At 39.8% G+C, this 17279-nt stretch overlaps 1 protein-coding gene across 3 annotated transcripts in view; it reads left to right on the top strand.

Moving 5' to 3' along the window:
* bcar1 (BCAR1 scaffold protein, Cas family member) overlaps nt 1–17279 on the top strand; it is a 93721-nt gene that overhangs the window by 64389 nt on the left and 12053 nt on the right. For all 3 annotated transcript variants that reach the window (XM_081373060.1, XM_081373058.1, XM_081373059.1), the window contains one exon: nt 14120–14263. In XM_081373060.1, coding sequence (XP_081229186.1) covers nt 14120–14263 — 144 coding nt within the window. The remainder of the gene's footprint in view (nt 1–14119; nt 14264–17279) is intronic.

Raw genomic sequence — 17279 nt, 5'->3', positions numbered from 1 at the left:
ATCTCTCTTTGGGACCATAGGTAGTGTAGTTTTTAGAAATGTTGTTATAAATCCTAATTTCAATAAGTTGTGGTTATGCTTAACTATGGACAGACTCGCTCATACTGTGTATACTGTGGATATGTGGATACTGTGGCAGCAGTAAGGAGTTATATGATCATTGTGGAAGGGGTCAGGGTTAGGAGTGAGGGATTGTGATAAAGCAGCTGGAACAACAGCGCTGTGTGTCACATCAAAGACATGCGCAGGCAGGGTGTGTCAGCACGCGACCCACAAAGCCCTCGCACGCTGCTCCAGCGGGCAGGAGTTTAATTCCTCCCTTACTTTCCCCTGTCTGAATAAATCATCATGGACTCTTATTTATGGAAGTCATTTCACATTGTGCGATATATTGCAAGAAATGACAAATAATAGCCATAATTGAGTGAAATAAAGTCTTGTAAAGTAGCAATTATGAGAAACACAGTCACAATTACCATATGTTTTGTTTACTACCAGGTGGAATCGAGCTTCCATAACCATTTGCATTTGCTAAAAAGCTAAACTCAGTGATTCACATCAATAACATTTTTGATAAGAATTAACACTAAATATTATGGCATGCTTCAATCAAAAAATTCTTACGAAATATGACCGTAATACCGGATGTGACCTTCAGTTGCAAAAATTTGTACATGTTTGTGACTCACCGCTGCTAAGACTCGCCCTGGTGTCCTGCTTACACATTAACCAAAGTGAGCTTACACTATCAACTCAAGTTGCACATTGACCATTAGAGTAAATAAAACTGACGGATGAAGAAAGATTTGAGCGTAAGCTTGTTCGTCCGGTTTAGGGCCATGTGAGCGTGTCGCAAAGAGGGTTTGTGGGTGAGGTATTTAGTTCTATTATGGATGCAGTTGAATGGACAGTGAAGAGGAGCAGCAGAGGTGGAGAAAGAGTCTGGTCTTATCTCTTTAATAGCCCCTGCTATAGCCGTTCGCTATGCTGGAGAGATAGCTGGGGTTTATTAAGGCAAGGTGTACTGGGAAACAGGAAGGGGGTGATGGCAAAGGCTAGATTGAGATTCTGCTGTTAGTTTGCCGCACTGCCTGTTCTGAAAGTAAATGTGTAATCTTTGGAGACTAAGTTGAGGCTGCTCACCTGATCAGGCAGGGGAGAGGAGGGAGAGGGAGGAGGTGCTGGCTTGGCTTATCTGCAGGACCAGGCAGGCAGCGTTTAGAGGAGAGGGAGGGGAGAACATTGTGAGGAGACAGAATAAAGGAAGACCAGAGGGATCGTAGATCCAAACTCCACTGACACATTCACGGAGCTACATCGGTATGGAGAAACACATTAGTTTAACATCTGCTATCATAATGTTATCAATGTGATAAGCAATGTTATGAGTGAATTTCAAGCATCATTTTTACAGCACTGAAGGGCACTGCTGAGAAGGAATGCTATAACCGGACCATTCCAGCAAAAGTGAGCCATGGAATGCTGTCACCTAGTCACATTAGCAAAGAGTTAGATGATGACATTTCCTCACTAAAGCCTGTGGTTATTTGCATCTCTTGTGCACCCAAGAAGTATCATCAATTTCTTGAATATTCCCCTTTGTTTGCCATTGGTTGACCAACTGGTAGTTTTGCCCCAAACTCACGCATTGGTTGAGCCAATGTCACCCCCTGTGTCAGAATATGCCTACTTCCTTACTATTTAGTAGGCAAAAAAATAATAGAATGTGAGCCGTTGTCCGAATTCATAATATTTATAAAACGGCAGGCGAAAAGCACCCAGATTGACCTGGTATTTCCAGAATCTGAGGTTCTCAGCCAATGGACACTTAAATTCATTTAACCATGATGCCACGGGAGAGGATTTGTGAATGGCAATGAAACGACGCAACTGAAGCTGGTAGCTAACGTGACTGACAATATGATGCATGATGTATGTCTGAATTTCATTCATACTACACATATTAATACTATATAGAACATAGTCAACATACTTTTTTAATGGTTACAAAGGAAGTTTCAAACCAAATGTAGTACCTACTAGACAGCATGTGATTTCGGACACAGCGACTGTTTTGGGATGGTTAGGATGCTCAAATAAACAGAAATATTTTTAAGGAATCTACCAAGCCACACTATTTACCTTTCCACTGTCTATGTTATTTCTCTCCAGAAGTTTTTTTTTTTTTGCATCTCATGTCATTTTGCTTTATTCATTTTTGCTTTATTCTTCACTATTATCTCATGGCAAAGTGTGTACAGGGAATGGGAATACCGCTGGGTGCTTGTGTGTGTCTTGTGGGAATTTCCCTCACTGGCTGGCACATCTGTAATCTACTGCTCCTCTCTCCCCTCACATTCCTGAAAACCAGAGCTACTCCTCCCTGCCTTTAGATGGCCTTCAAGGCATCATGCTCTCCACTTCATTTTAGGGAATCAGTTCATAAACTCTCCGCCTAATTCGTAAACATTATGGGAAGCGCGCTAGCTAGATGGGATTTAAACTATGTCGTTTGAAGACCCAAGTAAAGGCCCTCTCACCATTTCTAATTTCGAACACGCACTCACCTCGTTCGGCATGATCTTGCGGCTATCAGTGCAGAAACAAAAACTGCTGCTCTGTATGTTTTTCCTTCGTCTCCGGTTGTGTTCATACTGTATGTAATTTGTGTTAGCTTATTTCATCCATGAAAAAGCCCATAGATTTACCCACACATAAACCCTCCCCTTGAAGAAATCAGGACAGAAGTGGTTGAAAGTGGAAAAAAGAGACGGATTAAAACACCAGATGTAAACGGGAATCAAGGCGTTTCTCAATGCCAAGGAAGGATCCTCGGAAGCCAGAATTTCGAGGATGCTACGTCATCGACATCCGTCGAAGGACTGTTCCAATGTCGAGGATCCTCGGAATTTCCACCAAGGACTCAGCCCTTCGTTCGAAAAATATCCCATACACAGGAAAGGATGCATATGTGTAGCCTTCGCGCTCTCAAATCACCCACAATCCTATGCGCGCAGCTTTGCTATCTTGTTCAAAAAATTCAAAATGTTGGACGTTAACGGACTAACGGAGTCGGAGCGTTAACGGGTCAATATGCTTTCAAATGTAAATATATTTACATTACCAAACATTTGTTTAAAAAAAATAATTACATGTTATGGGTCAAATTGACCTGCACTGTTTAAACACACTTGACAGTCAAATAATCAATATGATTAAAAAGGAGTTTATTGATTTAAAAACGATTATATTGCCTGAGCGAACAGAACTGCGTCCATAGCAAAGCTCTGTTTTTCATTTTCACTGACGTAATGACGCAATGACGTGCACTTGCTAGCCTGTTCCAAAGCCGTTAAAAAAACATAGACAGTTGAATGCTGAAGAGGAGCCTCGCCTAGCCTCTGAAGGAAGTGACTTGGAAGGACCAGTCCTGCCAAGGAAGTATCCTTGACATTGAGAAACAGCTTCTGTCTCCCTCATCTACTTGTGATCCAATCGACCAAATTATATCTTAATACCAAGTGTAAACAGGGCCTTACATTATTTTTCAATATGTACATGTACTTGCAGTGTTTCATTCAAAAATCAAACGTTCTTGAAACCTTACTTTTTTTATTTTCCACTCATCGTGTTATGCATTTTTCAAAGCAAAAAATTGTTCAATGTCAATGGCCAATTGTGAATCCTTCAAATTAATTAATATAGAGATATAGAGGATTCATTTGGGATGTGGACACCGCTGCCATAGGCAATCTATCCTATCCCTCTCTTTCTTTCTGTTTCTCCTTTTGATTCTTTTCTTCTCTGTAAGTACTTCAGATATTGAATTGAGAGCCCTTAATGGTTGTTTAAATAGTCTCAGTTCCCCTCGGGGGCCTGTGTGTGATTTTAGGTTTGTATCTCTGGGCCTCACTGCAGTGCATTGTGGGCTTTTAAAGAGGGACTTTGATATTGGCCTCACATCACAGCACACGAGTGAAGCATTGGCTGCTCCAGGGCACTGTGCCTCACGTAGCCTCATTACTCTCTCCTCAGACTGCACACGCTGACTCTGAATCAGCACATATCCACCAGCAGTCTCCTGTACATAGTAATGTGATGCAGAGAGTGTGTCTGAAGACAACACGGCATCCATTACAAGCGACGTGTCTGGGCTCAGTGTACCGGCTGCAGGTTTCCAGTGATGTGGCTCAGGCAGAAGATTAGGAAAGAGAGAGCGACTAAAGGAGAAAGCTAGAGCTGATGCCATGTTTCCTTTACAGCTGGAGGAGATGCAGGAAGTAGCATGATGACTGGGCAGTTCTGAACACGGTGTGTATCTGGTCCACCGATGTGCTTTATTTATATTCCCTTAGCTTCAGAGCTCAGTTGAAATCTCATTGTATCCTCATGACCAGTGTTGGGGAGTAAGAAGCTAAAAAAAGAGACTATTTTTCAGTAGCTTGAGAATAGCCCAACCCTCCCTGCTGAAAAAAAAGTTACACCAGACTAAGCCGGTTTTCTGGTCTAAGCTGGTCTCACAGGCTGGTTTAGAGGGGTTTGGGCAGCTTTTACTTTTTACAACCAGCTAAGACCAGAAATACAGCAGAATTAACTCCAACTGATCCAAAACAGTATCGTTTTTCCAGTGACAAGCTACCTTTTCTAATAAGTACTGTAGCCGTGTAGCGCAACAGAATGCAATTTTATGTCGCATTGTGTACAAAAAAACGTGAATTTGTGCAAACATTCAACATACATGTTCAGTCTATTGGTGCGCTAGTGTTTCTTTACAAAGTGACATTGCCAACTACTGGCCTGGCAGCATAATACAGTTTAGTTGTTTTTGCAGATCAGTGTGAATGGGGATCGTTTTGACAAAGGAAAAACTTTTTATTTTCTTTAGTACATTGACGTTTAAACATACCCTGAGACCATAATCAAACACTCTCTCATATGTAATGAAGTCTAATTCATTTTAGTGAATCAGTTCATTCTTTCCTGTTAATGATCTGGTTCAAAAATGATTAACCAATTCCAGTTTACAGAGCCCTGCATATGATGTGGGGGTAAAATAATGATATTGTGGGACTTGAATTAAGAATGTATTCCCAAGAATTAATTTCCAACTTATTATCCCCCCCCCCATTTTTAGTTAAATCGTGGCCATGATTGAACTACATTAAAACAAGGAAACAAATTAGGGAACAAATTTAACTGAAATGATGGAACAAATTAATAAAACAGGGCCAAAAATTAATAAGTTGTGGGATTTAATTATTAATTTGTGGCCACAATATCTTATTTATTTTCTTCTGCATGTCATGCACGTGGCTTCTTACTTGTGCCGAATTTTATGTATTCTGTGTATTTATATGTATTCGGCATAATACGTAATAATTTGCATTTCCTTTAATGTACAGTATGTAGCGAAATATTTCATTAGTGTATTTGTTTTCTTACTTGTATTTAGTGTATGTATATGTTCAAGTTTAATGGTGTCACTCCAGTTCTATTAATCTATTATTACTGTAAAAAATATATATATATAAAAATCCCCTCTTAAATAGCTTTAATACTTTTTTAGTAGCTTGTAGTTTAGTTGGAGTAGCTTTAAGCTTGAGAAACTACAGCTACAAAGTGACTGTCTTTCGAGGACACATCGCTGTTGGACACATCATGTGTCCATTTGGCTTTCACCTTCAGGGCCCCGAGAGACCTTCGTTAGGTCAGTCAGGACCAGTGAGGGGGTCTTTTGAGTTTGTAACCTTGAGCACACCACTTTATCAGTTAACACAGTCACACAGCCACAGGTCATGTCCAACAGAGAGAGTGAAAAAGACAGCATGTGTGTGTCTGAAGAAAGACAAAATATGAATCTTCCTAGCAGGATCTCCTCCATTACCTGCTGTGGCCTCATTTTCTGCTCTGACAGCGAGTTCCGAGCGAGGGGACGGGAGATTGACAGCTGAAGGGAGCAGAGGAAAACAGCGAGATCAGTGGGACGGAATTAGCAGTCTGAGCGGCGATGGCGGGTGGAGCCGCGGGAGCAGGTTTTGCTTCTCTTGCGCAGTGTCCTGTCATTAACGTCCCCACATAGCCAGCAGCAGATCGAGGGAGAGGAGGGGAGATGGGGCCCAATGCGGGCCCCTCAGCATAAACAGCAGACCACTGCGAGCCTTTATTTGTGCTCCAGTGGCCTTCATCAAAGGGCTGGAATATCACAGGAGGCCAAAGGGTTCACTTTGTACTGCAGGGAGTTGAAAGGACTGAAAAAACACAGATCAGAGAGAAGAACAGGGGGCCTAATGGAGCCGCAAACTCATTTACTGCGTCTTCACACACGCTGTATGTCTTCTGCTGAAGAGTACACACAACCTTTGCTCCCTGTGTGTTGTTCATAATTTTTATTTATGTTCATATAGGTGCGTACTAAAGGAGCCTCGGTGTCAGATTTTAATTGGCTCGTGAAAAGCCAACTTCAGCACCAAGGGCTAAACTCAGTGGTCACCATTTAAACAATCTCTGTGATGTTTTACATCTTTCCCTGAAGGTCAAAGGATACAGGAAATTACAGCTAGTTCTGAAATGGAGACCAAATGTTGACTTATGCAAACAGCCAATATTTATTGTCACTTTTGTTAAAAAAAGTTCCCCAAAAAATAAAAATTCTTTCATCATTTAATCAACCGAGTGTTGATAAATGACACAAAATATTTTTTTTGTCCATATAATGAAAGTCAATAGGGTCCAAACTGCTATTTAAACACTATTATGTATATACTATTACTAGTATTTTTTTAATATTTTGAATTAGCTTTTTATTTTTATATTTTAATTTTTATTTCAGGTTAAGTTTTAGTAATTTTGTTATGTGCTTTTGTCATTTTAATTTTTTTTATATTTATATTTAGCTTTAATTTGTTTTTATTTCAGCTTATTTTATTTCAGTTAGGTCAGTTAGCCAAGGCAACATTTCAAATTTTTCATCTAACATTTATATTTTATGTATACAAAAATAGACACATTTTTAGTTAACAATAACAACACTGGGTTCAAAACAAAATCTTTTGTGTTCCCTAAAGGTTTGGAACCACATGAGGGTGAGTAAATAATTAGAGAATGAATTTTTTTTGGCTGAACGGTCACTTTAAATGAACTTTCACGCTAAATGTCATGAATGATATCTCTTTTGAGCGTCTTTCACTTCCTCAAACACGCACAATGGTCTCAGGAACTGACCAACCTTTGATCACTGGCCATAGGGACGGTGTGGTCTCCAAGGAGACACACTCGTCTCGGTCTTATTAATAGGTGCTGCGGACAGGCCTGAGTGTTGTGTTGCCAGGAGAGCAGGAGGAGAGGAAGTGTGTGTGTGTGTGTGTGTGTGTGTGTGTGTGTGTGTGTGTGTGTGTGTGTGTGTGTGTGTGTGTGTGTGTGTGTATACGGAGTTCTGCACATATGCTGTCTCAGTTATATGCACTATTGCAACCAGCATCGGAAATAAACTAGAGTAAAAGAGAGGAAGAGCAACGAGATGAAACCGAGAAAGGAAATGCAAAGATCAGAAACAGAAAGATCGAAAGACAATATGCTGAGCTGGTTTGAATAAATGCCATGCAGGCGCACAACAGGTAGATTGTTTGTGAAAGAAAGAGAAAGATTGACTGAAGGGACGATTATGCTCTGAAAGAAACAAATAAGCAAACTAAGGAGAAAGAATTATGTTTTTACAGGTTTTATTTCTGATCTTATTCCTGTCCTCCATAATCTTTATAATAAAATGTAATGTGAGAAAAGGTAAGTGGTGCTTGTTTGTGCAGAATTTGCTGCCACAATGATTTAGGAGGTAGTTGCTAGGTGGTTTAAGTGTAAGGGATTGCTTTGCCAGATTTCGTAATGTCCTAGCAAGCAGCACTACTAAGTGATGGTTAAAACATATCTTGAAGGGACGTTTCACACCCAGCGTGGTCATGGCAGTAATGTGGGTCATGTGTCAGGGAGCTTTGGGGAGCTGTTACTGGAGATCTGTGTGGATTAGTACCCGGGGGCTCGCTGTCTCCAGGAGTCCCTCCGGCCTCCCTCCCCACCAGCCGTCCCGTCACACACCCTCACATGTGGCACATGCCACATGGTACTGGCCTCAAGCAAAGCTCATACTCACAAGTGTGGAGCTAATTAGCCACTGATTAATTCCACAACCGAGTATGAGGTTGGGTATATGGGCTATAAATCCTCACTACTACCCTGCTTTTTCTCTTGCATTCTGGTTTTTGGCACTTTTTCTGCCATGGCTGTTAATGTTTCAGGGATGAAGCTTCTGATCTGGGTCACCCGGCAGCCATCTTTACTTAAACCATTAACGTTTCGAGTTTTAACTGGCCCAAACCGATAACTTGACTGATTCACTACAGAACCTGCTCTTAAGAGTCATATGTTTATGAATCTGACAACATTGGTCATGCGTTGTGTTTGTTTTTGCATGCAGTAAAAGTGAAGACAATACAACAGATGGATGTGTTGTCTGTTTCTTGTCTTTTTTTATCATTTTCGACTCGGACTGCAAATCTCTTTTGCCATGGAACTGTAGATTCAGCTGCGGTGCAGTGCTGGCACTGAATATCACTGCAGGAAACACTGCATTCCAGTGAAATACACGACTTTGAAAGACTCCCCACATTAAACTTCTGCTAAAAAAAACCCTTAAAAACAACCAAAGTCAAACGTTGACTCACTCAGGTTAACATAAAACTCAGAAGAGGACTTTCAAACCCAACTCAAAGGGATTTGGGCAAAAAATTCATTCAGTACATCTGCAGATGTGGCAGAGGGAAGCTGTTCTCTGGGGGATGGCATATGTGTGTGTGTTCATGGTCCAGATGAGGCCCCACTGGCACCCACATCACAACAAGTCACAGAGCCCAGCTGAGCTCTCCACAGCCCGTGCTCACATGCCCACAGCTGGAGACGCCTCAACCCAGTGAAGGACATCTTTCACTAGGACATGATACCACCTTTAGTTAAAAGCATTATTGCAAACGTCTTTCAATAAATTGCACTTATCCCTTCTTTTGTGTAGAAAAAAAAAACCCAATGGAGTCAACAAAGTAGTTGTATTCAATGTTAAAACTTTGTTACCACAACAATGTAATGCCATAAACCCCAATCAAGTGTAAATATATATATTATATATATATATATTTTTTTTATATATATATATATATATTTATATTTATATATATATATATATATATATATATTTAACAGCTTAATAATAAACAACAGAAGAATACAATGTTCAGATAGTGCTTTTATAAAAATTTTAACTTCACATTTCTCCAAATTTTTTATAAATCCTCCTAAAGTTGGCCCCTATTCACTTCCTATTGGTTCTCTGTAGCCTCGAGAGAAAAAAAAATAAAAAGTTACAATAATTTTTGTTGTAATCAACTTTGCGCCACAAATGCTGTCGATTGAACATATACTGAACTCTGAAATTTCCTTTAATATTAAAAATCCTACTGCAGAATTATGGTAAAACTGAAGTGTATATTATGCCAACACGCAAAGAACCCTGACCTGCACCCCCCGCTTCGCACACAGTATAGAGGACAGCTTGCTCCACAGATGGCCAAGACGAGAGAGGTGTTAGGGGGCTACGGGAGAAATTCTTATGCACAGCCACTTATATAGAGAAAGAGTGTGTGAGAATATAGCGTATGTGAAGGTATGTGGAAGCCCTTCAGCTTTTGGACTTTGACCCCTCATTATGTTCCAGACGCAGTTATTTGTGGCACTGCGTTGAATCAAAGCCAAGCTTAGGGTAAACTTTGATAAATCTAACTTTACTAAACTATTCCAACCTTGAATCTGAAATATTTTGGGGATAATACTGGACTCCGTGAATGGGTTTTTAGAAAAGGTTGGGAAACTCTTTTGAAAAGGTAAACTGAAATGAATGGCTTGTGTGGAATGTGAGACTGGCTGGAATTACATATATCAGATTACTCCATTCACAACCGTTTTTCGTTTTCTGTTTGGTGTTATTAAATTAAAAAATGACATGGTTTGAATATGGATTCTGAATTGAGTTTTTGTAAGACACGTGTTTAAAATTGAAGTTATTTGTGTAAATGTATAGTATGTGTATGAAGATATGGGAATACTTGTGTTGGGTATGTGTATGTGGTTGGTAAATGGAATATTGTTTCATACTGTAGTGGTCTTTCAGAACTTATTTATACATCATTAAGTTTGTCTAGGAGATGTAATGTCATATACAGATCAATTTGTGACCTTAATTGTTTTAATTTCTAAAGACAGGCTTGTTAACCAATTATGATGTTACCATTCTCATCTGTGAGTAATTACTGACCTTACTTGATGTTGTACCTTGACAAGGGTTTGTTGCTGAAATGTTAAAAATAAGCTTAGTGAGTTTGCGGTTATAGATGTCTTTGTAATGGTGTTATTGAATTAAAACAATTTTTCTTGTTTCTGAGAGTTGAGGATATTTGCTGACCTCCGATATTTAAAAGACTGAAATAAAAATAGCATACATTTGAAGGGCTTTGAAAGAAAATCTTAGCATGATGTGTTTTAGAGCAAGAGTGCAAAAATGTGCACAGCTGAGTGACAAAGATATTTGAGAAAAGCAGAACAATACCGAATTATCATTAAGATATCTGTTTAAGTATTTTTCACCGTTAAAAGTTGGTGTTTGGTTTAAAGTATGCATTTATAATGAGATCCCTGAGATCTCCCAGGATCCTCAGCATCAGGTATTCGGTTTGCAGGCATAGATTAAATTTAGGAGCATCCATGGTCCAAGGAGCCAGGCCTGGCTGGAATGTCTTCAGCAGACCTGGCTGCCTTCTTTAGAGTGGTGGCATGTGTCATTGTGTCAGCTGGGGTAAGGAGGTCACAGCTCGACGATGCAGCAGGGGGTACGGGGGCTTTTGTAAAGCAGCCTTTGCAATCTGTCCCTCTCTTCAGGGCTGAACTTAATGGCCATGTAGCTGCTGTGATTGTGACTCTTGGCCAGCTGTCATGGCGCAGGGCAATACAGTCAGACGGTCACCTCTCCCCTATTGTTTCCTTCCACACTAGGGAGTGTTTGTCTCTTTGTGACATCATCATTACAGGCACTTCACCCATCCCCCCAGAGATTGTTTTGACAGCTGGAGGTCTGAACACACCCACTCTCTATGACCAGACCCTTTCAGCTATATTGATGAGGGATGGATGATGGCGGTCCACCATATGTGCCATCTTCACTCCCCAGAGCAGCACTCATTGATAATTCACATTATTGATCGATGGTCATTACGGCCGGCCCTTCAGAGGCTCTCAGCGGGATGGAATGACTATTACTTAAAACTAAGCACAGGTCTGAGAGGGCATTGAAATTAAACACAGGGTGCACTGTAAAGGACCACTGTGTGGGCAATATTGATGTATATATGTAGTCTCTGACAGTGACCTGTAAGCAATAACAGAATGTTACTATATGATTGTCGCAGAGTGATATACACAGTTTGTGAACAGGCGTTTCACATTATAACTGTTAGTGTATCGTGCATGGTTGGAACGATGTATTGGCCAATCAATATTCAGGACTGTGACTACTGTATGAATTATAGGATAGATAGATAGATAGATAGATAGATAGATAGATAGATAGATAGATAGATAGATAGATAGATAGATAGATAGATAGATAGATAGATAGATAGATAGATAGATAGATAGATAGATAGATAGATAGATAGATAGATAGATAGATAGAACTCAACTAGATATATTAATGTATGGATAGATATGTAAATAATTGTATTGATAGATTCTAACTAATCTCACCTCTGTCAGGCTAAGTGAAAATGCAGAGTGTGACGGCACCGGAGGTCGTGTATGTGTGGAAGTGTCAGATGAAATACCTGCAGTTCATCTTAATGTGTGTGAAAGTGTGTACAGCACCGTGGAGAATGCTGCCATTTACCACAGCAGTGTCGGAGAGAGAGGTCGTGAATATGTGGATGTTCTGGAGATAGGGACAGGGTGGTCCACGGGTCACGGGGTTTATCCAATAAATCACACCAATAACGCGCTTTTACCTCACCAACAAAAAATCCGAAGGAATTTATCATCGATTTTGCAATGCCATTTGGAAAAAGAGGGCAAGAATCAGTCAGAGGGGTGAGATGGGTGAAGAGAGAGCGAGAGTGAGAAGGATGAGAATTAACAGTGACAGATTGCCAGCTTTCTTTAATGAGAACGGCTTAATTGGATGGTTAGCAGGGATCTAAACTGACAGTCTGTGTGAGTGGGAGAGTAAATATAAATACAAGATCTCTGGGATTTTCATTTGCCTACTGTCTTCTTTATTTATGTTGCACTTTCCGTACATGACAAGCAACACTGCAAAGTGCTGGGTAGACAGTATAGTTCTTTTAAATGCATTTTACATGTGTGCACATGTGCTTTCCATTGTGCTCGCCTTGTCGTCGCTCGTGCCTGGTTACCATAGTCACTAGATTTAATCTAACAAAGCATGAACGCCTCACAAAGAAAAGCTTCATTGAGTCTGTGTGGTTAATCAGCTCTGCTCTGTCCTCCCTGACAATAAGTGAAGACTCTTGCTTATCAAAAATGAGAAATTACATTATGCACAAAATATTAAGCATATTTGAAGGATAGTTAATAATAATAAAATAAAATCTAATATCAGCCGACAAGCTTTACAGTACTATCTAAATGTAAAACTAGAGGAAATGACAATTAAATATCAAATTTTTCAAAAAAAATGTTTTATTTGGGTGTGGAATATGACCTGGTCATGTGAGATTCACCCCGTACTGGGATTCTTGAGTGACCTCTACCAGACTTTGTCTGTATCCATGATGCATGTGAATAACTGTTATTATATGCGAGTAGTAACGCCAATACCCAAGGCTGGCACAGTGCGTTCCTATAGACTGGCTGGTGTGAACTGATAAAGGGAGGAAAGTGAGTGAGAATGAAAGCGCAAGTAATCTCATTAACTCAATGTTACGAGTGAAGGCCAGCAATCATGTATAACTGGCCTGCAGGGAATCATGAAAACTACATAAAGCTCATTCCACCCAGATCATTACAGTACACACCTCACCTGTGCACACAAACCAGTACCGCCCCCTCCATACATGTTTTATATCAAGGAGCAAATTCTTGTTTTTAAAGAGGCCAGAGTGCATTACTAACATACTCAAGCAGTAAACCTCATAAGGCCATTTGTTACGGTGATTTTCTTCTGCTTCATGCTGAACAAAACCTCTTGACGACAGTATAATCACTCAGAGTCAGAAATATCTGTTTTATAAAACATACGGATGCACCATATTAAAATTCTGTACTATTTTTTTCAAAAATTTAAACAAATATTTTAAATGCTGCAAGTGAATTTAGGCATTACAGCATTATAATGTAAAGTATGAACAATGGATATTCATTTTGAGATTTGCTAAAGATTGCATTTCAAAGTGTTTTTAGTCTATTTGTGTTTATAAATATTAACTTCAAGTGAGCTTTATATGACTGCAAAGGTAATCTACATAAAAAATGAAAGAAATGCACAATTTAATATCCATTATAAACTAATCCGATAGTTAATAATAATAAAATAAAATCTAATATCATCCAACAAACTTAACAGAAAATATAAATATTAACATCATCATTTTCTGTAAAGCTGTTTTGAAACTCTGTGTATTGTGGAAAGTGCTGTACAAATAAATTTGACTTGACATGCGTTAGCTGCATTATGCTACAATCCTTGTGAAGGAGTTCGGCATCCTGAACAGCTCATCTGAGTCTGTGTTGTGATTGGTATTATGTCTCAGGCATTGTACAAATACGGGGTCGTAGCTTGTTTTCTTTTCCCAGGCTCACGCGGTCGACACAGTCCTCGAAGCGTAAGACAGAAGGTAAACAGGCAGACAAAAGGGTGGCCCCTGTTCCCACAGTGACCTCTGAGACCCCAGATTTGTTGTAGTAGAGTCTGTGTTAACCTGGTGTGAACGGCACCATCAGGGCAGCATCTTTATCCTCCTTCATGTGCCCAGCCATTCCACAGTCTCATGCAATTGTTTTTTCTCTGTTTTAGGTAGTTGTTCCCACACGGGTTGGTCAAATGTACGTGTATGACATGGGGAAAAGTGAACAGGATGAGTATGACGTCCCCAGACACCTTCCACCCTCCCAGGATATCTATGACGTGCCGCCCACCCGCACCCAGTACAATCAACAGGTAAAGAGTACACCTGATCAAACTCGGAAGAGAAACATCACATGACTCTGTGTGCACTGGTGCAATGTGTTGAGGTTCATATTTACTTTAATGTCCTTGTGAAGATCATTACGCTGTAGGTTATTTGATATGGTAATTTGTGGATGAGCCAGTTGAAGATTGTTATTGATGATAATAGCCTTTAAGTGTATCTCAGATGTCTGCAGTGTGTGTGTGTGTGTGTGTGTGTGATAGATGTTTAATACAAGCAATGAGAATATTCTTTCTTTCTTTAGCTCCTTTTTTTAACATGCTCTCTCTTTTGTTTTATTTTCTTTCACTATTTTGCTTTGTTTTTGTCACTCTTTTTAATTCTCTCTTCACTTTTCAAGGCCTTTTTACGTGTTATTTTGGTTTCTTTCACACGTTTGTTTGTCTTTTTTTCATTTTCATTCTCTTTTTTGACTTACAAATTTTCTATTTCTTGCACTCTTGCTTTAACTCTTTCACTTTAATTTGTTCTTTCCTTTATTGTTCTTGCTTTCAGTTCTTGCTGTCTTTTCTCTCTCTTTCTGTCTTTCTTTCATTTTCACTCTTTTGCTCGCTCTTTTTTCCTGCATCTTTATATTTCTGTTGGCTCGATGATTGCATGCCTATTTTTAGATGAGGTCATGCATTACTTGCAGTGGAAGTAGATATTTCAGTGTCTGGAGGCATTTCAAAAAGAAGGTCATCATTGTGAGTGTGTGAAGCAGAATATCCTGAGACTGCTGTGTGCGCACATATGTGTGCATTGTGTGTATACGAGAAAGAAAGTGCTGTCAGCGAGATCAGTCCTTCAATGCAGCACACACACACACACACAGTACACAACCCTGGGGGAGAAAGAATCAGAGAAAGCCTGGCTCACGGCAAAGGCCATGAATACCCAGACCACATAATTCCAGCACACACAGCCTTCAGCACAGCCATACACAGAGAATTAGAGAAACATGGATGAAGGCAAAGACCAGAGCACATGCTGTAAATGACAGAGCAGTGGATTAAACAGGGCAGATAAGATGAGACACATCACTCGTCATTTTGTGGCCAAAACACAACATTGGAAGTAATGTAAAAACACAAATGGTGTAAAACAAACATAAACTTACATTGAACTGTGGCTGATAATAACGTTGTGTTTTGGCACATGCTGTTTGTTCACTAAAATCATCTAATTCGCTAATCTCAACTATTGCATCAAGTCAAATCACCTTTATTTATATTGCGCTTTATACAATACAGATTGTTTCAATTCAGCGTTACAGTAATAAACTGGAAAATAATGATCAACGATGCAAACTTCATCAAATATGATAAATTCAAATTCTGATGTAAAGCCAAGTGTGTCGTGCAACGCAAGTCCTGAAAAGTTAGGCCAAAGTATTTCAATCGCCCCCTGGTGGCTGGCTGCAGTATAGGTCCTAAACCCCGCCCTCCGCATGTAATTGAATGGGACTGGAACCTTTAAAATTTTTTTTTTTCAAAGATGGTTTCTGTCATTTTAGATCGTTCTCATTATCCAGACGTGTGTTCATTTTCCCAATAAGTTTGGTTTTAGTTTTTTCATGCTATAAAACGGGGTGTAAACGTCATGATTGACAGCTGTGTTTGCGATTGAGTCTGCGGGAACGGGAGTGTGTGCGGGACCTTGATGCTATGGCTCCAGCTCAGGATCACTGCTGCGCAAACTCTGGCTCCGAACGACGTAATCGGCAACGACCGTTACTGGAATATTTTGGCTTAATTTTTCTACAGTAAAAGGAAGCGGAGACGCGTTGTCCATCTTTTTTTTACAGTCTATGTGTAGAGCAGCTCTATAGAAGACAGTAGTGTCCTTATTCAGCTCAAGTCAGTTCAGTGTAGATTCAGTTCAGTTCAATAACTGTGTAAAGTTTATCAATCATGATACGAGTTAAATTCTGCCATAAACAGCTCTACTGAAGGCCGTGTCATAATTTAGTTTAGTCAGTTCAATACCAGTGTCAATGATGCAAAATTCGTTTTCAAAATTATGAAACAAAGTCAATTCAGCTATAAAGCAAAACATAATTTACTGTAGCTCAATTCAGTTCAAGTTTTGTTCTCATCCAATAGTGTCAGTGCGGTCAAATCTCTCAATTTTTCATGCCGACAAAAAACGCTGCAAGCCAAAACACTTTCTTCCCAAAATTGCTCCAAATATTCATTGTAACAAATCACCGTCTCTCAGATACAGAGTAAAAAACACAATCGTTTAATCAAATGGAGCTGGCAGAGCGCTGCTGGATGCTCAGTGAGAGGTTTTGGTATTCATGGTTTCTCCTGCCTCCGTCTCTGGCTGCAGGCTCTCCTGGGGGCGCACAACAGATTGAGAGCCATTGTTTGGCCAGCATTATAAATGCTAATGGCGTTTGTGTAAGGATGTGTGTGTATGTGTGTGATTGGAGCGGTATTGAGTATAGAGTAGACATGACTTCAGAAATCTTTTTTCTGAAAATGTTTATGCCATTACAACCCTTAGAGGGCAGTTTGTGAACCGCTGGTTTAAATTATGAATGCATATAAGTATTAAAATAAAATGTACTATTGAAATTTACCAGTCCCTAAGTGTGTGTGACACTATCTCAGACAAGATTAGACTTTAATCCAAATTCCCTTGACCTCATTTCACCCATTTCAAATGCAGTAGTGGAAAAATCCAACTTTTACTGCTAGCACTATTAAACATTTATTGGGTTTTAATCCTTTACTAACATTCTGTGGGCCTGTGTGTGTGTGTGTGTGTGTGTGTGTGTGTGTGTGTGTGTGTGTGTGTGTGTGTGTGTGTGTGTGTGTGTGTGTGTGTGTGTGTGTGTGTGTGTGTACCTGTTTTTCTATCCCGGTGGGGACTTCAACCTGAATGCACACAGACTCATAGGGACTCGTGTCACAGTGGGGACCTAAATTGTGGTCCCCATGGGTAAACAAGCTTATAAATCATACAGAATGAGTTTTTTTGGAAATGTAAAAATGCAGA

This window comes from Scardinius erythrophthalmus (genome assembly GCF_964197995.2).
Source record: "Scardinius erythrophthalmus genome assembly, chromosome: 8".
NCBI classification, from domain to species: domain Eukaryota; kingdom Metazoa; phylum Chordata; class Actinopteri; order Cypriniformes; family Leuciscidae; genus Scardinius; species Scardinius erythrophthalmus.
The sequence above is the reverse complement of the archived record's forward strand: the minus strand, read 5'-3'. Positions and strand labels throughout refer to the sequence as shown.